The sequence below is a fragment of the Melanostigma gelatinosum genome (genome assembly GCF_949748355.1).
Source record: "Melanostigma gelatinosum genome assembly, chromosome: 22".
NCBI classification, from domain to species: Eukaryota; Metazoa; Chordata; class Actinopteri; order Perciformes; family Zoarcidae; genus Melanostigma; species Melanostigma gelatinosum.
The window spans coordinates 5961573-5987448 of record NC_136655.1 but is presented as its reverse complement, the minus strand read 5'-3'; the positions used below and the strand labels follow the sequence as shown (position 1 = coordinate 5987448).

The following is a 25876-nucleotide window of genomic DNA, read 5'->3' as shown; positions in this document are numbered from 1 at the left end:
ATTCACTGTTTTCATTGGCTTTTTGTGCCCCCCCCCTTGTCTCTGCTCACACACCGTGTGCCACAATGTAATCAAATCCGATCATAACCGACCAGTAAAACTGTCTCCATCCTTCTCCCATTGTTTTCTTTGTTTTTAAGCTTCATCGCTCTCTCACTCCGTACTGGGCATTCACGATGTAATTATATATGATTTACAAACAGCTGCAGCCATAATGGTGTATAAAGAAATTACAGAACGAGGGAGGAAAAAACAAACAGAGGATTAAAGAGATGAACACCGAGAGAATCTGGCTAGCATCAGACGCAGTCGGTGGGTTTTGGCTGTTTTTTTTTTTTGGATCATCGCTTTGGCTCTCCCTTCAACACAAAGTGAGCACTCGCGCACGGCACGGTTTACCCCTCCTGCACGCCGATATTTAGCCGTCTTCATGCCAGCAGTAAATAGGAGTGTGCCTCTGTAATACAGAGCTGGCCTCGCTGCACTTCCCTTCCTAATGCGACTGCTCACATTCATTCAGGACTTCACTGGGACGCCGCACGCTTTGGAGTTTGTTCAATTGAATTCCAGATTTTCTCTCCGTGCCCACCTGCAAGCACGGAAAGCTCATTTCAGTCTTCCTCCAGGCAGGGTGTTGTCTTTTATTATGGCCATCTGTACGTGATTCCACATGCCTGCTTTCTCTTTTGCGTTGCGATATGCATATTTTACAGAAATAATTGTCTTGACTGTGCGTCTACTGACGTGGACTCAAACCTGCACACATGGACGATGTGTTCCTGATAAATTCATAATCCCAAAGCGGGGTGTCCACCTTTTGTCCAAGAAAGCTGCTCAGCAAATTGGATCTGAAAATCCCAAGAGGATGATGATAATGCACGAGGCACAGGCTGCATACTAAATCAAACGCACTTTGCAAACTTGGACGTGCACATTATAAAATGCTCAGTAGCACGCAGGGAGGAAGGTGTATGAATTAACAGCAGTAAGGATACTATGAGGATACTGCCTAAGACGAGGAAGGACTAAAGATGTGTGTGTTGCTAGAAAGGTATCTGAATAAGGAGGTCTTGCATCATATTAGTGATTCTTCAAAGTCCCAAACATCCATATCCCACGTGTGTGTACAGTACAAGCATCAGGAGTTGAGTTGCCGAATTCAATTTGTAATCATGAACCAAATTATACAAGACTGCACAGAAGGAAATCAGGAGACATGCCAGTGACATCGAGTTATTGTTAAAGTGTGACTGGACTTGACTTCCATGCCACTGCAGATGGTAAATCAGCTCGTTAAACTTAGCGATGCGTAACACTTTACTGTCTGCGCCCTTTGACTGCACACTGCCCAGATAGTCCAGTGTGTATTTCCAGAACCACGAAGTAAACCGATAGAAAAGTCCAACTCATTCAATCAGGCTGCAGTGACACCAAACAAAAGCTGCACCAATGGATGCATGTGGAGAACAGTATACAGCTTTTCATCAACATGAAAGTGGCTCAGTGGTGCATGAAGCCTAAAAGAGTTTGACTTGCAAGGATGGCACGAGCTGTAACGGCACTTTTCCACGGTGCAAGGAGAAGAGAGGAGCGTGATCGGGAGCGGCAGCATGACTGAATTGAAAGTTGAATTCAAAGCGTGCAGCACGGGGGCGCAGTGAAGCATTTTAACAGACCGTCTGATTTGACTTGTGACGAGCTGAGACTCGTATCGGATCATCAGCTGATCAGGGCGCTAAGCATGACGCGGCAAGTTACGAGTTCATTCCCCATTTTATGCATCAAATATTAGAACTAAAGCTCCATACTGTAGATCAAGTTTGCGTCACCACTCGCATGAATAAAGCATTTTTAATTAGGTCGGCCCAAGAGGCTCCATCCATTAAGGCTTCATGTATGTGAATGTATTTTTATATGTGTATATATAATAAATATATAGCAGGTAGAAACCCTCTTAAGTCTCATGTGTCATTTATTCAGTTCTCTCCGGGCCCAAAGTAGAACATGGCCCAGGAATGGAAATAAATATATAAGTCTGTGTGTAAATACACACACAGAAACGCACACGAGCACAGGAAGTGAAGGCACACACTAACTTTTTTTAATTAGATTAATAAATCAAGGAGGTGGCTGGCTGTGACGGCTGGAGCCCAATGCCATTCCAGTAAAGTCTGCATCAAGTCGCTACGGCAAATGATGTAACTACACCACCTCTGCACGAGGTATGAGGCGAGGGCTTCGGGAAGCAATTCATCTGACATGTTTTCCAAAAACTGCTTTCTCTACAAAACGCTGAGGATGATGTGTGTGTGTGTTTATGCTCCTGTTCCCCTCACTGCATTCATCAGCAGTTGGTGTAGCAGTGGGTGGCCAATGAGGTGTTTGGACAGCCCACCCCCTGCCCTGACCCCCTCCACATTCCCACCGAGCTCCCAGCTTTCCCTTCACACTCCAGATCCCTCCTCGCTCCTCGTCCTGGTGCTCGACATGCTTATGAAGGTTGCCCGTCTGCCTCGGCTCAGATTAACGGCGTCGTTATTTATATTCTCTTGTTTTCCAATAGGCGTGTTAATATTAGGTGTTAACGACAAGTCACCGCAGCCGTAAAGAATGGTGTGTATTCGGAGGTGTGGTGCCGCACTGCACTGCCTCCAAGCTGTTTGTTTGTTAGTACAGTAAAATGCATCGTAAGCAGAACTTAACAATTTTACACACTGACTGCATTTGCGCGCACAGGAAACCAGGTTAGTGGAATAAATCCTGTTAAGACGGGAAATCTGAGAATGTGTTTACCTGAGCCGACGTAACCTGGTTACTGTAGAACCCGAGTTTACATACAGATGGTCTGTAATCACGTTTCTCCCCGGTCTTGTTCTTATAAAAAGGCTGGCGTATTCAAAGTGTGTTGGTGATACATGAAGCTGCAGCACTGATGGCACAGTGATGGGACAGACTGTGTGTGAGAGCACAGTGTGTCCCCACTATCTGCTCATACTCCGTTTTACAAATATTCTCCTGCTCAGCTGTGGAAACAGACTCGTTTAGACTCCTTCATCTTGGTTCTTTGGGTCATTTTTATGTGTGGCTGATATTTTACAAAGAAAACGGAACGAGAGCCAAGTAGGGTATTCATTTCTTACTCTACTGTCTTAATATTTTCTTTAGATGCATTCACATTCGGATATGAATATGTATATTGTTTGCATTTGAAAGTACATTTCTGGTGTGAAGCTCCCTCAGAGAACATGTTTTTACTTTCGGTTTATGAAATGTGTTTACTGCAGACACACGGTGATGGTCGGTTTCTTTCAGCTTCACTCTGTTAGTGAGCCGGTGGACTGTGTGCCTGTGATTTTTATTTTTGCCTCCCATTGTATGAATGTGTGTGGTTAAAAATGCTCCATTACTTATGATGACCGTGGCTTCCCACAAAACCGCCTCCAGGTGGCAGATCAGTGGAAATGGCCTCTAAAAGTGCCCCATCAAATTTCACGAGGGCCTTTTTCCTAAACTAGCAGCTGTAATTGCCCCCCCACAAACACACGCACAAACTTTTTGGTGAACACTAATCGACAAGCGTGCGTAAACAAAATCTACTATAAATATGACACAAACACCAGGAAGTGATTCAGTTGGAGATGCACATGCTGAGTGGCGCCACAATGAGCTCCCCATTTGCAACTGATGGGTTTAAATCGGGCTGCCACTTACCACAGTCACTGAATCCACGGAGCACCGACTCGCTTTCTGATTTCCCCCAATTCCCTCCACGCAGACGGCCGCGTTCTCGCTCTGCATCCACCATAACAGGTCTACTGTGTGCCATAAAGGCTGGCTCACTTTACTCTAAGCTGCATGCCTCCAACAGGGTCAAACCAGCATTAGCTGCGTGGTGCTAATGGGCTATTTGTTTTTTTGCCGTAGCATATTTTTGGTGTCGGTCTCCTCAGAGCAGTCGGTGTTAACTTGGGTTCTGAGCCGATGGATTGTGGCGTACCATTATAGCTGAGGTTTTAAGAGTAACCCTTAAATACGTCTCGTCTCTAGAGGCTTTTATTTGTTTGTATGAGATGCTGCGTGCTCCACCAAGATGGATTTGTACTATTCATTTGTTCATATGAAGCAAGGGTTGAGGTACCTTACAGCAGTATGCTTTTTTTTGCTGTAGGTGTTGGATAATAAACCATGCAATAAAACAATCAATCGCCCTGTTTTCACAACAAAAGGCACAGAAAGGATTCAGTTGACAAACAGCCCTCATAAGAATCCTCAGCGTCTGTGCATAGGAGCAGACTCTGGTACTTATCAAAGTCACATCAGACTTCTTAAACGTGATGCTGATTTTTATATTCTGCAATTTGTTAAGGAGCTCTGCAGGGTTAACACGCCAGCGTGTTCCTTTTCTGCCGATGCCTTTTTGAAGCGCTTTCTTTCAATCACACCCAGTCGAGCCAACATCAATCAAAGCAACGTGCCTGCGCCGCTGTGGTAGAGAGAATTAAATATAATTTAAGTCCCATCGCATCTTAAAATATTCAACTTCTTCCTCTGTTGGGTCTGTGAACTCGTATTCTAAATGTGGTTCGGCGATGAGACAGAACGGTAAACACATCAATTTCAAAGTAAAGCGGAAACAGCCACGTAGTGATGAAATGAAATGCAACCCCAAAGAAATTACCCCCAAAAAAAACCTTAATTGCTTTGGAACTGTTCACTGAAGTTTGTTGCCGTCTCGCGCACGTCTGTGTCTTTGTCAGGGGCCCAGTTGGAGAACCTGATGGAGACCATGAGGGCAGAGATTGCCGCCCAGCCGCCGGTGGAAGGATCCTACGCCCCGCGCCGAGGGGACATCTGCTTAGCCACCTTCGCTGACGGCGAATGGTAAGCCACCGTCTCGGTACTTGGGATGCTATTTATAAACGCCTTACGCTGATCTCAGCCCGTCAGCAAGATGCTCTAAACTCAACGCTGAACCCTCGGAGACGTTAATTACTTTGCAGGTGAATACATCTGTAACAATTGAGACATTTTCCCATTTGATGAGCTACATTTCCGTCAGACCTATACATTATATTTGTGCGTTTCTTTTCTTCTCAAGAATACCTGACATTAAATTGTTTACCGTGTCTCTCTTTAAGTCTGCGATGTGTTAACTGCAGACACCCACAGGGTGTAATTAGCGGTCTGCCTCTTCTTTGGCCTTTCAGAATCGGCAGTCGCTTGACAGTAACACACACACACACACATACACCTCTTCACCGGATGTTGGAACTTTACAGATGGTCATGGGGACAGATAAAAGTCACAGCGAGGGAGGGAGGGAGGGAGGGAGTGTCTGTGTCAAGATGGCGACGGGCGAGAAAAGAAAAAGATCACAGAACTGATTAAAAACAACAAATGTTCCCTCGACACAGGTGCTCTCCTTCCTCCACCCTTCCCTCCACCCTCCTCTCCAGGGTTTTACGGGGAACAAGTCAAGTTATTCCTTTGTCCCGCCAACAATGCAGGTCAATGAGCATTTTCAAACAGGCCATCTGTCCCAAAGCTTCACTTTCTTCAGCCTTGTTTGTGTAGAGAAGTCTGTCTCCTTGATTACACAAACATCTGAGATTTTTCTTCTTTCTTTTTTTTAAACCAGCAATATATTATTTCGCGAGCTAATTATGTTCATGTTCGCATTGTTCTTTGTCTGTATCTTTGTGATGCGTGTGGAATGTCGCCGTGTTTCATTGGGGGGCTAATTAAAAAAACCCGTTGCCTTTCAAGTCCTATTAGAACACCGCAGAGTGAGCGTAAATAGAGAGGAGAAACCTCTGTTCATCAGTCACTCACGCGTTGTCTCTCGCTCGCTGCTCTTCTTTACGTCTTCCTGTTAATCACTTATTTGGTTTTAACTTTGTTCTCTTGTCTCTTTCTTTGCCCATGTGGCCGTAATTGTTTCTTTGTCTCGCTTCCCTTGGTTCTCAGTCAGTCTGTCTTTTGTCTCTCGTCAGAGTTGAGAGTCTGACAAGTGACGGTCAGATGAGGAGATGCTTCTCGAACTGAGTGTGAGGACAACGCTCTTCTGTGATTAGCACTAATGCACTGAAGCTATTTGCTACAAGGCAAAAAAATAGTTGTGGATTTCGCGTTCTTTATTGCGAAGAGGCCTCTGTGCAATTTTCACAGCCCTGCCGTGTCCTGATAGATCCCTTCTGTCCCCTCACTCCCCCGGCCTGCTCATCCTCCCCCCTTCCTCTCCCCCGAACGCCACAGACCGATCCTCCAACACCTTCTCCCCAGGGAAATAAGCACGGAATCATTTACTCATCTCCTTTTCCTCTTGTGCCCTCTGTCTCCATCTCTGTCTCCCTCTCTCTCTCTCTTTCTCTCCCGCCATCTCTCTCATTTGCTGCTGCAGGTACAGAGCCAGAGTGGAGAAAGTTGAGTCGCCAGCAAAGGTTCATGTCTTCTACATCGACTACGGCAACGTGAGTAACTGCGACCGTGCGTTTGACTATCTGATGAAAGTGTTGGATGTGTAGCGTGCTTATCGTTTAAACATAGTCCTATTGTTTGGGGCTCAAAATTAAAAAGATTCAATGTTTTGTTAAAGCCAAACCCACAGCCAGAGGGAAGCTAGTATCTGAGGAGGGATCTAGTCAGACACCAGTTGTTTGCTTATCTCCACATTCAAAGCAACCTAACAGCTATTATGTGTCCTTCCAGCTGCAGTTTTCAGGACAAATATGATGCACGCTTGTTTGTTTTCCCTTTTATTGTTTACGACTGAAGCAAAGAGTGCAACCGAGTGTAGTTTTATTCATTTCATGACAATAACAAAAGCAGAACTCCCCCACTCTTTCTTTTTCTTTCTCTCTCTGTGATAACGGAGGCACCATATGCTTGCGAGTACGTTATTGTGTGTTTCTCTACCCACTTGCATCACCAAGTGGCTAATGCAGCCAACCCCCGGCCTGCGGGACATTTCCCATGATGCAGTGGAGCGGGGCACAGTGTGCGACTGACCCCAGAGTGGGTGGGGGTGGGGGGGGGGGACAGCTCGAGGTTTGGCTGGCAGACGCGATGCGTCCTGGCATTCTGCTGAAAGTGTGATTCTCCGAGACCGACCTGCCGCACCGAGGGAAAAAAAAAAACCGGAACTGATATCTACCTGACTGTGTAGCTCATCGTGAGCTATTAGTTGTTGATATTGCCACCTGTCTCAGGTATAGGTCAGTCCCTGAATTATTACGTGATCATCAACAAACACAGCCGAGCACTTTTGTCTTTCATTTTTAAGGCCCCCACATTTACAGTGCTGTCAAAATCTAACATGGCACTGATACACAAACATCATAATCCATAATGGACGTTCAAGGCATTCTGTCTAGACTGTACAGTCCAATGAACACATTAACCTCAGATACGGGGGGGGGCATTAAATTAACTTCCCATTTCTAACGGCCGTGTTTGTCTTACTTCCCACCAGCATGTTCTTCTTTAGCAAGCCGGTGGTGATTGGCCGTTGCTCACATTGGCCCATCCCTGTCATCGCTTGTCAACCTTAATTGCTGATTTATGCTTCAGATCAATGAGTTGAAGTACTTACTTTTGGTATATGGCAACGTGCAGACTAGAGTGCTGACCTTGCGGTCGGCACTAAAGTTCAAAATTGCTCAAAAATCTTTAGAAAATGTTACTTTGTTCATTGTTTGGGTTCTTAAAAATGGATTTTAAGTATCATTGTATTAATACGCACACTGGCAAGTAGTGCTGCCTTGTTTTTTAAGGTTTTACAGATTATTATTATTTGTCTGACTACTGACTTGCCGTCTATCGGCGTCTTTACTCTCGGCTTGTAGCTGAGCTAGAGAGCAGATGGAGCTTAGTGAGCGGGGGCCTCCGTGCTGCTGTAGAAACAGCTGTGAAATGGTTGGTAAGGTGACATATCGATGAATGCAGCCCTTAAGCAACAAAATGGCATCTGTCCTTCATTCTCGGTTATAAACTATCATTGTTAAAGTGACTTGCAGATTTCATAATTGATTCCGAACCAAGGAAAAATAAGAAAGACATGATTGGCTACAGGGTTAATTTGTATGCGCTGGGTTTTATTTTAAGGATGGCCTTCAGACGCGTTTGATTTGAAAGACGCGCTCTGTAATGTAGAGAGTGACCTTTCATCACAAGCTTTTTTTATTTTTATCTCGACTGAAAAAGCCAGACATTTTTCCCTGAGTCTCCAACTCATGAACCAAATCATTTCCCGGGAGTAAATGTTTTTACAGCTGCAGTATTTGGTGTTGATGTGTAGGATTGCATAGATTAACACTGTCTGGGGGAGAAACAGCTCTACACTGACTCTGATTTCTGTCCTCCATTCGTCCTCCCTCAGAGAGAAGTCGTGTCGTCCACTCGTCTGGCTGCCATGCCCCCTGCCTTCGGCACCAGGACCCTGCCAGCACAGGCCACCGAGCATGCCTTCGCCTTCATCCAGGTCCCACAGGACGTAAGTGCGCGTGCCGAGCGGAGATATGTGTCGCAGCCGAAAGCTTCCAAAATTAACTTTTGAGATATCAACTTCCTCGGTCTCATTTATTGCCAGCTTTTGAAAGTTGTTTTTTCTGGCAATACATGAAATCTGTTTGAGTTTCACTTATCGCTCGAGGACATAAGTTTGTAACTGACAGACCGGGAGGTCGAGTTTTCATTCCGAGCAAGTGTTTGCGAAATATTCTGCTCATACATACTGCATGTGGTACAAACAGACAGAGCGATCAAATACACTCGGCCATTGATTTACATGGGTGCAAAAAATTATACAATACTTGACATAGTGGCAGACAGACACCCAGAAACCCACACATGCAGATAGATAAACCTTCCAGGTACTCGGGGGGGTATTTGTTTCTGCATATAAATGTCCATCTGATAGCCGAACAGCAGCTAATGCTTTTTTCTTCAGCCCGAATCAGACTTTGTTTACTCAACCTCAGCTCAACCTCACGTGTGTGTGTGTCACAGGGGGGTCAACTCATTCATAGCCTCCTGAGCCGGCAGCATCCCGAATAGTTTGTGCAGATATACAATGTTTTCTTTTGGTATGTGCCTGATTGGCACAGTGCTACGCCCTGTTTTTAATTAGGTGTGTGTGTGTGTATGTGTGTGTGTTACTTTACAGGGTGTTTGTCTCACAGCCTAGATAACTACATTTGACATGGACACGTTTGCTTGCTGCTTACTCTGTTTCCAGTTTATGACAGAGCTGAAGTTGGTGCAGTCGAATGCAGTCCTGCTATAAATCCTACTTTCATGAAGGTTATCATGTCTTCGGGCTGTGTTAATTCAACTTAATGGTTAGTTTAGTGTCAGACTGTTGTCTGAAATATGGGCCAGTTTTATTAATTCTTTTTTTACTGAGCTGCGTTCGGTTAAGAACCAGTAAGGACATGCATCTTAAAGTTTTTCCATCTTAAATTTCTGCCCTTATTTTTAAAGATGTTTTTTTTAAACATGGACCCATTGGCCTCTTGTTGGACAGATGTGTCAAAGCTTCACTGTCACAGTGGAAGTCATGTGTGTGTGCGTCTGTGTGAGAGCTGGTAGTGCCTGCATGCATGCTGACACCTGTCTCATGAGTCGGTGTATTCTGAAGGATGAAGTGGCCCATCTGTTGGTCCACCCCAGGGGACAAAGGCATCACCTGCACTTTCTAGCCTCCAAACACACACACTCGCACAAAGCTTTCCCACATGTTGGAAGCTTGACATACACCTTCCACCTCTCCTTCTCTCTACATCCGTCTAACCTTTTTCCTGTTCTTCCTATGTCCTCTTGGGTTTCCTTTCATGCGTTTGCCGTCTGCTTTATCTGAAGCTTGTTGCTCACGCTGACAGCACGGTGCCCCACTCGTGCTCCGACGTCGCTGCGTGCACATAGGAGAGGTTGTTGCCTTTTGTCTCGCAACCATCTACCCGATGCCCTGCACAAAAGGTGTCTGTCTTCGCTAAGTTATGGAGCTTCATCGTCTTAAAATCGTTATTTTCTTACCAAAAGCCCGCCAGCGAGACGAGATCACGCCGCTGCTTTCCACTGCATTTTTCACAAAATGTTCCATTTGGTGACAATATCTTCAAAAGATGTCGGAATGGTGAATGCACTGTCACGGTTTTGCTGAAGGGAAAACGGTACCGTACCTGAGTTGTGTGCTTGTAACTTGATTACGTACGAGGACACAATGCACGCGTTATCTCCATGACGTTTGACTGCAGAAGTTACCTCTGTCTGAGCAACAGCTACTGCACACATTGTTTCACTATTCAATCCAATTTCATTACAGATGTTGTGAACTCCCAGCTGACTGCACTCGGGACACGCTGCCTCGTCTTTATTATGCCCCGTCAGCTAATTAGAGAAAGTAGTGTATGCCAAGAGTGCACTTATGAAAAAACAAAAGATGTAAAACTAAATAAATTCTAATGAATGCCACACACAAAAAGTCCAACCGCACAATAGCCACTCATTAATGTCAGTGGTCTGTATTCATCTGGATTTCAGAGGGTTTATGCATTAAAAATCCATTAATTTAATTTGCATTTCATGCACTTGAATGCACCAGCATCTACCCTTTCTCATTAACAGTCATGCAAAACAATCCACTTGCAGCAAGAGGTCTTGATTGTTTGCTAAAAATGCCAAATAAATGCGACTAGAAAAGGCTGAAAAGTACCTTTTGACACGAGCCTGCATTGATGCATTTATTTTATTCATGCATGATCAGATTATTAAATGTATTATTATTTTATCATATCTTTCTTGATTTAAGTCATTCCCTGTAGTAATGCTTTGTGTAAAAACATTTATGTCGATGCATTTGTAGTGCTTTATAGCGCTATAAGCAGGTCATATGTGGTGTGTTTTAGTGCTATAAGCAGGTCATATGTGGTATGTTTTTAGTGCTATAAGCAGGTGATATGTGGTGTGTTTTAGTGCTATAAGCAGGTGATATGTGGTGTGTTTTAGTGCTATAAGCAGGTGATATGTGGTGTTTTTAGTGCTATAAGCAGGTGATATGTGGTATGTTTTTAGTGCTATAAGCAGGTGATATGTGGTGTGTTTTTAGTGCTATAAGCAGGTCATATGTGGTATGTTTTAGTGCTATAAGCAGGTTATATGTGGTGTGTTTTTAGTGCTATAAGCAGGTCATATGTGGTGTGTTTTTAGTGCTATAAGCAGGTGATATGTGGTGTGTTTTTAGTGCTATAAGCAGGTCATATGTGGTATGTTTTTAGTGCTATAAGCAGGTGATATGTGGTATGTTTTTAGTGCTATAAGCAGGTTATATGTGGTGTGTTTTTAGTGCTATAAGCAGGTCATATGTGGTGTGTTTTTAGTGCTATAAGCAGGTGATATGTGGTGTGTTTTTAGTGCTATAAGCAGGTCATATGTGGTATGTTTTTAGTGCTATAAGCAGGTGATATGTGGTGTGTTTTTAGTGCTATAAGCAGGTGATATGTGGTGTGTTTTAGTGCTATAATCAGGTGATATGTGGTGTGTTTTTAGTGATATAAGCAGGTGATATGTGGTGTGTTTTTAGTGATATAAGCAGGTCATATGTGGTGTGTTTTTAGTGCTATAAGCAGGTCATATGTGGTGTGTTTTAGTGCTATAATCAGGTGATATGTGGTGTGTTTTTAGTGATATAAGCAGGTGATATGTGGTGTGTTTTAGTGATATAAGCCGGTCATATGTGGTGTGTTTTTAGTGCTATAAGCAGGTGATATGTGGTGTGTTTTTAGTGCTATAAGCAGGTCATATGTGGTGTGTTTTTAGTGCTATAAGCAGGTCATATGTGGTGTGTTTTAGTGATATAAGCAGGTCATATGTGGTGTGTTTTTAGTGCTATAAGCAGGTCATATGTGGTGTGTTTTAGTGATATAAGCAGGTCATATGTGGTGTGTTTTTAGTGCTATAAGCAGGTGATATGTGGTGTGTTTTAGTGCTATAAGCAGGTGATATGTGGTGTGTTTTTAGTGCTATAAGCAGGTGATATGTGGTGTGTTTTTAGTGCTATAAGCAGGTGATATGTGGTGTGTTTTTAGTGCTATAAGCAGGTGATATGTGGTGTGTTTTTAGTGCTATAAGCAGGTGATATGTGGTGTGTTTTAGTGCTATAAGCAGGTCATATGTGGTATGTTTTTAGTGCTATAAGCAGGTGATATGTGGTGTGTTTTAGTGCTATAAGCAGGTCATATGTGGTATGTTTGTGCTATAAGCAGGTGATATGTGGTGTGTTTTAGTGCTATAAGCAGGTCATATGTGGTGTGTTTTTAGTGCTATAAGCAGGTCATATGTGGTGTGTTTTTAGTGCTATAAGCAGGTCATATGTGGTATGTTTTTAGTGCTATAAGCAGGTCATATGTGGTGTGTTTTTAGTGCTATAAGCAGGTCATATGTGGTGTGTTTTTAGTGCTATAAGCAGGTCATATGTGGCATGTTTTTAGTGCTATAAGCAGGTCATATGTGGTGGACAAGAGAGGTTCACTAGAAGGCCCTCATCAATGTTGTATTCCCCTCACGAGCGTCAAAGTATTCTTGTTCTGTAACAACCAGGGGGAGAGCGGGGACAAAATAGGCCTTGTGGTTTTGTGCCTTGAACAAGCTTCTCTGCCCACACACACACACACTAACACATAACACCAGACACACACATACCCAAGGGCGGCTAACTTGAAGGGGGTTGCCATGGAGACAAGACCAGGGCGAGAAAGAAGGGAAGCAAAGAGATGGATGGTGTAAGGGAGGGATGGATGATGGCCAGGGACTGATTTTTTCTTTTTTTTAGTTTTTAAGTCTCATCCTGCCTCTGAAGATACAGCTCCCTTGTTTTTGTCGCTTTCGGCCCAGCCTGCTGGAGGACGTGTAGTCAGTATTGCATTGCAGCTGTTCCACCTCCTTCTCCACCATGTGTTCAATCAAATGCTGCCCTTTCACATTCAAGAAGGTTAGGAATAAGAGACTGCGAGGCAACTAACTAAAGGATGAGAAGAAAGGGACAGGATGAGGGTGGGTGAGAATCAGACCAAACTAAAGTCTCTTGAACTGCTTGAGTAGATAATTGCTGTGCTACATGACTGACTGTGTGAGTGATCATGTAATTGTAATCGATTGGAGAATGACGTGATTGAATGTGTTCCTACTGACCACGTTACAAAGTGCGTGTGGACAGGTTTTTAGTTTTTTCTTCCATTTTCTGAACAGTTTTTCCACCTGACAGGATTCAGATGTCACAGTTAGGTTCATGCATATGTAGAGCGTATTTATCAGCCTCTGCATAGCATGCATTTGTGTGTGTATGCTCATTTGTTTGGGCGCCATTGGAGATAATATACTAATTAGCCCTTTCACCCTTTTTCCTCATCCTTCTCTTTCTCCTTCCCTTATCTCCTCAATCTACTTTTCTTCACTGCCTCCATCCCAACACGCCCCATTTCCTGTTCTTCTGTCGCCTCCTCTCTGTTCCTGATCCCCTCCCTCGCCTCTTTTAGGAGGATGGCCGTGCGGACGTGGTGGACTGCATTGTGCGGGACATCCAGAACAGCCAGTGCCTGATGAACGTGGAGTTCCAGGGTGCCACCTGCCCACATGTCACAATACAGTTTGGGGACACCAAGGACGACGCGGGCCTCGGCCTGGTCAAGGAAGGCTTGGTCATGGTGGACGTCCGCAAGGAGAAGCACCTGCAGAAGATTGTGAGTAGAAAGATGGGATATACTCTCGCGGATGGGACGGCGGTGTTACTTAAGGCTGATGTGTGCTTCTCTTCCTCGCTTCATTAGTTGTTGTTTTTTCCTATCTCCGGTCTTGCACTTGTTTGTGGAAAAGACTGATATGATTAAACAGGTCAGTTAAAGAGTTATTAGAGAAATTCATAATGTCAATTTCTATACATTTTCTATTGATTTCTCAGCCCTGCTTTTGTTATTTAGTGTCTCAGTGCTGTGAAAGTGCACAGTATGGATCAATATTTGTATCAGCGCTGTTCCAAATAGACTAAGCTTGTATTTTAAACACTAAATATGTCTCGCTCATTGTAAAACGGGCCCCTTGTGTATTATTGAATGTTAAAAGGTCTAAATCCTGCCTACAGCTCTCTAACGATCCAATAATTACCACATTTTCATGCTCACGTTCATCTGCCCAGTCGTTTCCGTCTGTTTGTGATGTATGAATTTGTTTAAAATATAAATTAAAGCAGGTATCACTGGTATAATGCGCCTCTCTCTCACACAGGAAACACCTCTGCTATTTGCCCCAGATGGCAGCCATTTTGTCAAACGGCGAAGCGTCGCTCATTTACTTTCCTCTCATTATGCTAATTGGCCCGGCAGACTCAAAGCCACTCTGCACACCAAAGATAAAGGAGAATGTGGGATATTTATTCCTGTCGCCAATGACTGCTTCCGCATAAACCCAACATTAGTCACTCTATTTATTTTACATTTGTAAATCACACAGGAATGGGGAAACGTGTCCACCAGAGTGTAATTGGTGGCAATCAACGTATACATTTATACAAATGTAGAGGGTGGTGGGAAGAAAACGTATGCGAAGACATTCTTTCGCTCGCACGCGGAGACGCGGTTGATAACTCATTCTTGTAGATCACAGATAGAAGCACTTCCCGCCTCGGTCAGTCAATAACGCACTGTGTGTCAGTGTATTGACCCCTGACCTCTGAGGAGTAGCCGGAAACCGTAACGCAGTCTCTGGGCAATGGAGCCGACAGACAAAGGAGACTGATTTAAACCTTTCGGCCATCGGACTAATAGGTTTATAGACTTCACCGATTTAGGTTCCGTTAAATCAAATGCTTCCTCTTTAGTATTCAACAGCTGCGTCTCCAGCGTCTCCTCGCTGGCTACAGACCAACAGTTTGATCTGGAGAAAGCTTAACAAGCAGCGGTGTTGCCCAAAAATGTGTGTTTTTATGGTTTTACGTACACTGTAGTCGGTTCTTTATCCAAACTGAGTAATGTCGATTATATCAGACTCAATATACGACGACGATGTTGCGTTCCCCCTCTTTTATAGAAAGTCGCCCTGGAGTTTTGGCGGATCCGAGCCGGCTCACCCTGAGCTCCGTCCTCCTTTCTCTGCTCTCACTCATCCGGACTCATCGCGAAGTGACTTTTGTCCTTCCTATCTGTTCCATTTTGGCTCTATTCTATATTCATTATCCATTCCGGGGGGATCGGAACACGGTCATTGTAATCTGTATTCTCTCGCGCTGAGCATTGCGTAACAGATGGGCTGTAATGCTCACTGGCACTTCAGTGTCTATCAATAGTCGGTCGTAAGTGCACTGAAGGTTAATACCAGTCTTTGAGGATGGCATTGTCCCAAGAGAGGGGGAAGAAAGAGGGGAGAGGGATATTCATCCATTTGGGGTTTTATGTCTTTTTCTTCTTTTTTTCGAGTGCATTTCTCGCCCTACATTGGCGGATGCCCGCTATGTACACCATATGGATGGCTTTTGTTGCAGCTATACAACACGTTCATGGCACAGGCATTGTGAAAAGATGATCATATGCATGCCAGCTGCTGGTGTCTGATTGGAGGGAAGTGGGACATTAAGAGGAGGAATCCGTAAGCCAAATTGTGATTGATAATCTGTACTTATTGAGGGGGGGGGGATTGACAGAGTGACCCAGAGGTGCCGATGGGAGATAAGTGCAGCTGACATTGTCCTATATCCGGTGAACTGACCCAAAATGTAGTGCCAGAGCCTGAACGGGAGCCCTCGTGTATGTATAATCTATCCAACACTCACAATCAAGCAGATCTAATGTGATTGAGGATATAGTTGAATCTGCCATTCAACTGGCACATCATGTGCAGTCCTTTAGCACACGCGTTGTTTATGAGTGATTGATATTTAGAGTATCGTCAGTGAGTGATATCATTGCTTTATCACAGGAAACAGACGGGACATTGATGTGCCTCACATTACATGCAGTAGGTACATCAGGGGCCAGTAACTGTCGCGCTCGTTTCAAATATTTACTCTCAAAGAATAAATCGGTTGCCTTACTGCATCACACTACCCGTCTATTTGTTTCTCCACCCGCTCTTCCTCTTTGTCGCCACTCAAGACGTTTTGAATCCAGATATAGACCTTGAGAATGTGCTTCTACAGAAATCAACTTGTATTGTTGCCTCAGGCACAGCACTGCTGTACATTGTCTGGAGCAAATGGCTGCGATGCAAAGTGGCAGCCATTTGTACGCGCTCTTTTCCCGTCGGCGTCGTAAATGAGCTGTTAGCAACGCTCGACGGTAATGGTTGCTCTCGGAACAGCCGTAGTTAGAGCGGCGTCAACCACGTCATTTGGTCTGATGGCCTCTTGGCAGCTGTAATTCTTGAGTTGCGTTGAACGGCACTCGCTATTTCTCCCCTTTAGTATGAAATCTAGTGAATGTGAGTGCATTGATTTTATCCGCCACAAATTGCGGGAATGAAAGAAAGTGTAAAGTTTCTTCAAAGGGCCTCAACATGCACAAGAAACGTTGAATGTACGGTAAATGTCCTGTGTGTGTGTGTACAGACGGCATATTTAGAGTTCTCTTTCTCTGACCCGACACTCGCACTGAGTCCATGCCGTCTCCACCTCAGGCGCAGTAGATATACTAAGCCATCCTTAAATTGTCCTTGGCACCATCAGCTGACCACCGCTCGGAATGGCAAGTTGCCACACCGGCACGCACTCCCTCACTGAAACACTTCTCTCTCTTTCGTCACCCTGCTTCATGTGTCCCTCCACTCATTGTTCAGTCTGGTTTCATCCATTGCTTTCTCCTTCCCACCGCCTCTTCTCTTCCCTGTACTCGTTCTTCTTACTTCCTCCACCTTCTGCACGTCACTCCCTCAACTCCTGGTGCTTTCCCCACTCTTCCTCCTGCCCATGTGCTTTTTTTCCCCTGAACCTTTGCTGTTCCTGCTATCCAAACTGAGCTTTAGGAACGGAGCTGCTAATTTGCTTTTTTTTCTTTCCATACCATGTCATGATGAACAATAATCTCCAGGAATTCAAGTGGAGAGGCACTCAGATCAGATCTGGCGTTGGCCTCATAATGAGCTGTGATTTTAATTTTTTTGAAATGCTGTTATCTGCAATTATTTCCATCTTGCATCAGCCGGCTCTGCCCTGTGAGCTCACACTGAGTTGACAGTTATGCCTCTCTTTTGTAATTTTAAGTGAAGGCGTACAGCAGGGAGACAAGAACTGTGTGTGTGTGTGTGTGTGTGTGTGTGTGTGTGTGTGTGTGTGTGTGTGTGTGTGTGTGTGTGTGTGTGTGTGTGTGTGTGTGTGCGTGTGCCTCGGGGCTAATATTTGAAAAAGAACAAGAGGAAGAAAGTGGGCTCAACGGATAACTACATGCACTATAAATGTATTTTTCCCTTTCTACCTGATTGGGTACACGGGTAATAAGTGCCTGCAGCTGCTCTCTTTGTTGCAGAAATAGCTGAAATGACTCAATTGTAAGGTGACAGCGTGGTTAGAAGCACCACCTTTTGTGCTCTGCTGCTCTTCACCGGTGTTTTCTGCGCGTCGCCCAGTCACCTCAGCGAACCGAGATCGCTGCTAGCCCCCCAAAGTTCATCAGCGTTACGAGCTAATAATCTCCCGTTTGCCAATTACAAGTCAATTACAAACACGGCCGTGTCTGTCACTATCTAGCGAGCCCAATTATTATCAATCACCAACAGCGACAGAGCCTATATCGACCTAGACCTCATTCCCATTGCTTTCCCTGCTGCAGAGATGAATGTGTCGACACACGTTTGTAAAGACTTGCTTCAGATCTTTATTGAAATGTTACAGAGTTGTGCGTTTGTCAGCAGAAGGAAGATTGTGGGGAAAGACAGCTGTGAGGTGGCTCCCGAAGAGTGAAAGCTGCAGATGAGAGTCCTGGAATCTTTAATTACCCAGCAGCCCCCTGGGGAATGCAGTTTTTATTTATTTATTTCCTTTTATCTTCTTTCCCTCTGTTGTTGCTGTATTCACTCGGAGGCCTTGCGCAGCAATTGTGTTAATGGAGGTTGAAACTGTAGATGAAGATGAAATGGTGTGCTAAGAAGTGTAGTTACAGCTGCATGTGGGGAATCCATACAGGATGCCCCCAGGGACGGGCTGTTCCATTTATCAGAGACCTATTGTGTCGTGCGGTACACATACCCGACAGTAAGGGGGCTCTCGTGTGATGTAGTGTGCTGCTGCTGCCGTGTTGTTGAGGCACTGATACTATCCAGTAATCTCGCTGGAACAAAAATGAGGCCTCGCGGGCAAACAGCGGTTCATGTCGTAGCGCCGCTGTTGTCCAGAGTGGACGAACATAGCCCTGAACATAGCCGCACACTATCTCCTCCCTCCCACACGCCCTGAGGGGTGAGCGGAGGATTGTCAGGAGGGGAGTGGAGGCACCACATTGTTCAAAAATCTTGTATTATTTTGAGTTCTGTGACCTCGTGGGAGATGGAAAATAGATATTGGAGAAAAGAAGAAGCTAACTCCTTACGCAGCCTCTATAAAAGTTAGTGTGTGTGTGTGTGACATATCTCTATCATGCATTAATGTTGACATAAGACTTGTTTTCTCTCCAGTGCCCCTGGGAGAGCATTGCAAAATGTTCTTTGTGATATCTGTTGTTAGTCCTTGCATTTGTTGTGTGCGTGCGTGCGTGTGTGCACGTGTTTCACATGTGTGTGTGTGTGTGTGTCTTTAACTCTATGAACCCATGCTGGTGGGCTTGTCGTGCCACGTTCCCGCCAAAGCGCCTGATCTCCTCCGACAGCCATGCTGGGGGGACCAGCATGCAACATGGTGTTTTCCCAGTTTACCCCGGATAAGGACAATGACACTCGTACACATGACGATGTACATATGAGGCTCAGCTTTTCACAAAGTAGTAAACTGATGTATGCTAACTAAGAGTGTATCTAACAGTTATTGTCTGCAAAAAGAAGACTGCAGTTTACAGGGAACACGGTTGCATCATTCATGGAATTTAATTTCTCTTATTTGTATGGGACAAAGAGGCACATCTGTAAAAATGAGCAAAGTCGATGGCAATCTTTCAATCCTACATTTATTTCAACAAACCGACCTCCTCTCACGCATACACCAGGCTTCTGTCCCCGGCTATCTGCTGCTTATGAGCCTTTTCACGATCAAACCACTTGTACAGTGAACAGTCTGGGGAGACTTTCCCCTGCTCCCTGCTTGCCATGCAGTATTCATGCTCTTGGCATGTTTAAATGAGAGGCATCTCTTAGGACTACAATCCACAGCTCAGCCAAGCACACTCCACTTGAAACTGTGAGTTACAGACATAAAAAGTTATGTTCCGGCAAACGCTCCGACTACAACCTGCCTTGTGCAGAGTTGGCTGCTTTGAGTCGAAAGGAGCCGGCGATGGCAGGCGGAGCTGTGGAGGGAGAATGAAAGGAGACGTAATGAGGATTGAGAGAGCAGTAGGAAAGGACGAGCAATGCAGCAACTAAGAAACTGACAAATTGGAGCGAGTAGCTTCTCCTTGTTTCTTTTTTTTGTGGTTGGAGTTTGACTGCTCTCGTCTGGGAGGCTGTGTGTCTGATCGTCATTGCTGTTGCAGTTTTTCTCAATTGCTGAGACACATTTCTTGAAACGGTCACCCGTTCTCTCAAAACTGTAAACACAAAACCTCATCTTCAAGCACGATTTACAAAACCTCTGCATCCTCTTGGAAAATGAAACTTTCGCCTCAAAACAGTTTTACCTGTGCTCAAAATCAAACACTGCTCTCAAATCATAAACAAAGTGATCAAAATAATATACACCATCAAGCAGTCAGTAAACAATACACCAATAAATAGAAAGCACATTGTTCAAAACATATAGTTCTCAGGGAGAAGTCGATTTTTAATCTCAAAACAAATTTCATATGAACGAAAACATGTTCTGTTACAGTCGCTCAAAATTGATCAGAAATGACGACTGTGCTTTACTCTTTGCAATTTCTTTTGTTCTTCCTCCTCCTTGGACCCCTATTTTTACAGTACTGTACCCTGCATCTCACAAACGTGTCCTTTGTCTCTGTGATTCTGTAATTCTTGTTCTTTGTTGATATGAACCTGCAACCAGTCAAAATCTATTGAGCAGTCAGTACTGTTACCGTAACAAATAGAAAGCACGATGTCCTCTCACATTGTTTCTTCTATCCATTCTCAGACTTTCTCCTTCCCACCTTCAACCACCTGTTTGCTCTCTAAACTGGCTAATATTGGTTGTGTCACATCATTTGATACAAGTGAAATCCATGTTGAGTGATTGTGTTTAATCAATGACATGTGTTCTCTATTTGTATTTGATTGTTGCCACTTGTGTTTACCAGTGTGGATGACATGTGCATTAGAGTGCAGAATGTGTTTTGAGACTGAGAATGTGTTGAGAGTTTTGCTGAAAAGTCTAAGTGAGATCTGCAAATTGTGTTTTACCATGTGACACAGTTTAAGGTATTGACAACAGACTGCACAATCAGCTAAATGAGTTCAGGCAACTGGGAACTTTGTTCAGCCAATGGGCTTTCGTGTTTTAGCAATTGAGAAAAACTAATGAGAAAAGCTCAACATGCGTGGAGGACGAGCCTCATTGTTCCCTTTTCCACTCAAGTGGTTTTTTTTGTGACATCCCATCTCAGTAGCAAGGACCAACAAAGCACACCCCGATGCTGGAACTTTGATTTGTCACTTGCCACTCACATGCACCCGATCCAAAACCTGGTTTCACTTTGCACTTTTTGCGTGCTGTGAAATTACAAAAAATAAATAGCAATAGAGGCAGCTCACCTACGCACCAGACGCGCACAACCTGTTGAAAAGCTGCCACGTTAGTGGTTGCTCAGATCCATCACTTTCACACCATGCATACCAGAACACCACCTGGGCATGGCGTGCCGGCCAGCGCGGGCAAAATGCGCCGGCTCGCTCTCAGGCAGAGACGGATTCACAGCCAGGCAGACGAGTGCCAAAACACCAGACCCGCACCACCTGTCGCTCGTCTTACGAGAAGCATCACACTTACACAAAGTCTCGCCCCAAGTCTGCAGCGAGAAAGTTACCTGCATGCAAAAACAAAAACCGAGTTTTCTAGTCTCAGTGACAAAGTGAACTGTTGGCGTGAAATCTTAACAATTTGACTTCAGCTGAACTTTCAGAGACTTGTTGTGTTGCGGACTCCGAGTTCAATGCACGCGAGGACTTAAACCGCACATGTTCGGCGGCACTCCAACATACGCAGCATCCGACTCAGCCGAGCGGCATTTCCTTCGCTACCGCCAGTGTCCATGGCCACTGCTCACCGAACACGGCATCTGTCTGGCATATGGGAGCTCTGTAGGGTCATCCCGACAAGCTCGCTGTCACCCGCCGCCTTCTGCCACCCAATCCCCTTCCAAAAGCGCTACGTTTTCCTTCTCCCCTCATTGATTATCCTCTTTTTTTTTGTTTTGTTGCGTTTCATATTCTCCTCCTCACCCGGATCACATAATCAACTTTAAGCTTCTTCCTCGTCGGCCCCTCGCCTTCGCTTTGCCGGAGCATCATTTATTTCTGTTCCGACAACCCTCCCATCATTCCTCCTTTTCCATCCTCCCGTGTTTAACGTTGCACTTGTTTCCCAAAGGCGACAAAAAAAAAAAAAAATCCTTTATTAAGTCATCTCCACATGAGTTTTTGCGTCTGAATGAACTATTATGCCTCTCTACTGGAGCCAATAGAAAAGCTGTGAAAGAAGGATCCGGGGACAGGATACGTGGGGCTGTCATCGGCGGTGTTCAGCTGCACACACTGATTGGCCGTTGTGTTGCTCTGAGCTGAAGTGAGCAGAACAGTGAAAGATGAGGGCGAGCCAGGAAAGGCACCCTCCCGCCCGGAGCACAAAGAGGCTCACCGCGCTAGCGCCAACATGGCGGCATGTCATCTGTGCACATTGTGCTGTAGTGCTCTCGACTAAGCGTCTTTCACAGAATTCTTTGGATGCTGATTCTCGGCTACGTGGAGTTTGGCAAAAGTGAGGAGTGAACATGGTTTTTGTGTTGAGCTGGGGTTTATATTCCGAGCCGTTTTTCTCGTGTAAAGTCTCTTTTCTGTGTTCAAATATTGCTGGATCCACTTTGGCAGATATGAAATCCTCTTCCACTTCCTTTTAGTCGGCCCCTAGCTGTCCAAGTGCAGCACTGGGGAAGAAGCCAAATGGCATCGCTTTGCCTTTTGTGCCCGTGAAAGATCTTCGGCTGGGTCCTCCATATGGGGACATCTGCCCGATGGGACCGAGATGCCATATCCCCAACGCCTTCCAAAAACATCTCTCCTTTAGTTGGCTTTGATGGATGACTTGTGCAGCCACTGCACTTTCCCAAGCCACACACTCACGCATGCACTCCCTCCGACAGAGTGGCTGTACCATCCAGCTGCAGGTCTGTTATCTTGGCGGTGCCATGTGCAGCGTTGCTCTCAAATCAAGCTAGCCAAGCAATTAAACTCCAGGGCCCCATCCACACTTGACAGTTTTAACATCTGGCATCTTGTTCTGGCGTGTGCGTGTGTGTGTTCGTCTGAGTGTGAAATCCAGCTCATCTGCTCCTATAATAAGCTACGAAACATGGTGCACAATTGAATCCATCACAACAACTCGATGACTCATCTTTTCTGTCTCCATCTTTTCTTGCTTTCTTTGAGTTCTTTCTTTTTTTTCATTATACTTCCACCATTCAGACGGAATGTGAGTGGCCAGGGGTGAACATGGTGGAGGCGAGGTGAACTGTGTGTGTGTGTGTGTGTCGGGCTTCATTACTCTGTACCCTCGCTGACATTGTAATGGTGGAGGACAGCTCCACTCAGAGTGTCTGCCATCAGGCTTTCCAAGGTCCCATACATCCACTGCACCCATCTGACCAAACTCTCTCTCTCTGCCCCAGCCAGCCCCCACCCCTTTGCCCTATGACTCATCACTGGTTCATTCATTGAGGTTAATTGGCGGTTCTAGCAGAAGCGGTCAATATGCTCAACACTGCACATTGCCTTCCTCCGACTCATGTATCCTCTCTGTACTTACAGTATAATGTCCATATTACGTTTGTCCACTTCTGTGTCCCCGTAAACAAATGCATTAATATGTAACCAAGATCATTTGATGCTCCTACTGAGCAACTTGCATGTGTGTGTGTCACATGTCTATACATGAGTCGGGTGTGTCTGGGGGCAGCACAGCTTGAATACGAGTGAAAAGCTCCTGCGCTTTACCTTCTTGTGTATTTACCAGGAACTTGATGAAGACAAAGTCTTCCATCGTTCATACTGAATATTCTAATGCGTGTTAGAGAAGCTCAAGCAGCAAGTCATGAAGTTAGCCAAGTGACTCCGACGTCTGTTCTACAGCACTACTGTATGCACCTTAATCCTTTCAAGCCCGACCTGTGACGCAGTGATGCGATATGCTAATGACTCTTCTCTTCCTGCACTAGGTGACGGAGTACCTGAACAGTCAAGAATCTGCCAAGAGTGCCAGGGTAAGTCACTTCCTCCACTCATTGTCTTTCCCTCTCTCTTTATACCAGCCTCTCTGTCGCTTCCTCTTCCTAATAATTGTGTTGTTTTTCGGCCTCTCAGTGAGAAATCGAATGTTGCCAAAACAACAATACGTTACGACACTAATTACTTTGTCTGTACAAACTACCGGAGAGGCGCTCTCGTTTCTCTTTGCTGCTTTTGTCTGTCCCTCGCTCAAGATGCGACGCCATTGTCCCGTATGGATTGTCGCCCGCAGCCTGTGGGGGTAGAAGGAGAGCAGGGACAAATGGCAGCACACTGTCCTGTGGAAATGACTTTATTTGAGCCCAGGAAACGGCCTGTTCACTTTAAATTGGCAGCAGAATAATGGAGGTCATGAGGAATGAATACATTTCCGTTGTACAAAAGCAAAACTATAGGGGTGTTTATTTTCGTGCGATTGCTTTGCAAGTCGATGTGTTTTTTTTGTCAAATACTTTCACAAACAATGCGAATATTTCAGGGCGAAAAAGCGACATTTTTGGTGCAGAAGCTCCAATCGTGTTGTGCCTTTTATTTATGAAGATTATAAAACGGGGCTTTCAAACACCGAGGCCTCATACTGCAGTCCGAACCAAGGCGGCTTCTTTCAACCTCGACAAGGCAACCTGATCCACGTCTCCTGGTTTACCAAAATAAAAGCCCGAGATATGCAGGGGAGTGTTTTGTACTTTTGTGTCGTTTATTCGTCACGGCCCCGGTGTGTAAAGGCTTAAAGTCAACATATCCCCGTCTTCCTTCAACAGACAACTAAATAAATAACAATAGATCTCGATTGCCGTATGTCCAAAGTGTTTGTAAAGAACCCCCTTGAGCTTGCATAGACAGTTTTTGGATCCTATTTTGGTTTTTACTCATGTAAATGTCAAACAGTCATTGTGCAGCATGCGCAGACTATGAGCCAGTCGGAGGTGGAATTGGCTCTCATCACAATTGCAGTTACTACAATGTTGTCGGGGAGGAAACACAAGAAGGTGGTGGAGTGAGAGACGGCTCCATTCATTCATTCATCCTAATAACTAATTCCAATTCGCACAGTCGCTAATTAGCCATGAATCACAGCATTAACACCTGAGCGCGCAGGCTTGTGAGAGCCAAAAACGAAACATCCCACACACACACCTCAGACTGCACATTTTCTACACATTTAAATAACTAATAGCATCCTGGATACCGATCCAAACACACACTTTTCCATTTGCATTGTAATGCAGATATGTGAATGTAATGGAGTAGGGGAAGTAATAGACTGGCTGGTGTTTGGGGCGCTGTGGGCCTCCAGCTCGGACGGTCGGGCACAAAGAATCTGATTAAATGGTGGTGATGGTGCAGCGGCCTTCACACTGGGCTGTGAAAGCAGAGACCTAACCTTTCGACGTTGCATGCTGGCTTTTCGTCTACGGCCTACTCTGTTTTCCTTCTTCTTTTCTCCCTCCCGACCATGCAATGTGCAAGAGAGGTTATTGCTGTGATGCCTCTCTCGCTTTCTTCCCTTCAGCTCAATATTTGGCGCTACGGGGACTTCCGTGCGGACGATGCCGATGAGTTTGGTTACAGACGTTAAAAAGAAAAGAACACCGACCATCCAATCAACACCATTCCAAAGACCACCATGGACGGCGAGTGACGCATTGGACAGAAGACAGAAGACGAAAAAAACTAAACGACAAGCATTGACTCAACCTTCCTTTTTATTTGACACTTCATCCCTCCAGTCCAGACTTCTTTTCTGCTCATATTTTATTTTCTCCAGCTAGCCCCCCCCCCAAGCGCCAAATAGAGCATGCTAGCAATGCTAAATGGATACATAATCATGCAGGAATCACTTTCCATTCATCCGTTCTTTTCTTAATGGCTCACTGCCACCTCTCTTGCCAATCTGTGTTATTTACCATGTTACCTTTTCAGCAGAATTCCTGTGTGACTGACAATAAATCTGATACTTACTTACGTGTTTCAGCCAATCATGTTCTTTGCTCTCTGACGCTCGAGCCCTGCTTTCTTCAGGGAGGGTCTGTTTGGGGGAGACGCTTGGGCTTTTTTTTGCAAATAAATTCTTCCCTAATGTAAATGGATTATTTTAGAGAAATACTGTAGGTGGAGCCACACAGACAAAAAAAAATGAGTTTATTTTTGTCTTTGATGTATATCTGTGTGATGACATTTGCGGGTGTTTTGTCGTTTATTCACTGTCACACTTTTATGACGCCATCATCTCTTTCTCCTTCTGTAAAGTTTACATTCTAAA

The 25876-nt window shown here is 44.9% G+C and overlaps 1 protein-coding gene across 1 annotated transcript in view; it reads left to right on the top strand.

Annotated features, from left to right (window-relative positions):
* Nucleotides 1-25576, top strand: part of snd1 (staphylococcal nuclease and tudor domain containing 1) — a 135744-nt gene extending 110168 nt beyond the window's left edge. Inside the window, exons 19-24 of the mRNA XM_079294702.1 lie at nt 4758-4881; nt 6401-6470; nt 8378-8491; nt 13530-13733; nt 23544-23588; nt 25127-25576. Of these exons, the coding sequence (XP_079150828.1) occupies nt 4758-4881; nt 6401-6470; nt 8378-8491; nt 13530-13733; nt 23544-23588; nt 25127-25192 (623 nt within the window). The 3' untranslated portion in view covers nt 25193-25576. The remainder of the gene's footprint in view (nt 1-4757; nt 4882-6400; nt 6471-8377; nt 8492-13529; nt 13734-23543; nt 23589-25126) is intronic.
* The last annotated feature ends 300 nt before the right edge of the window (nt 25577-25876 follow it).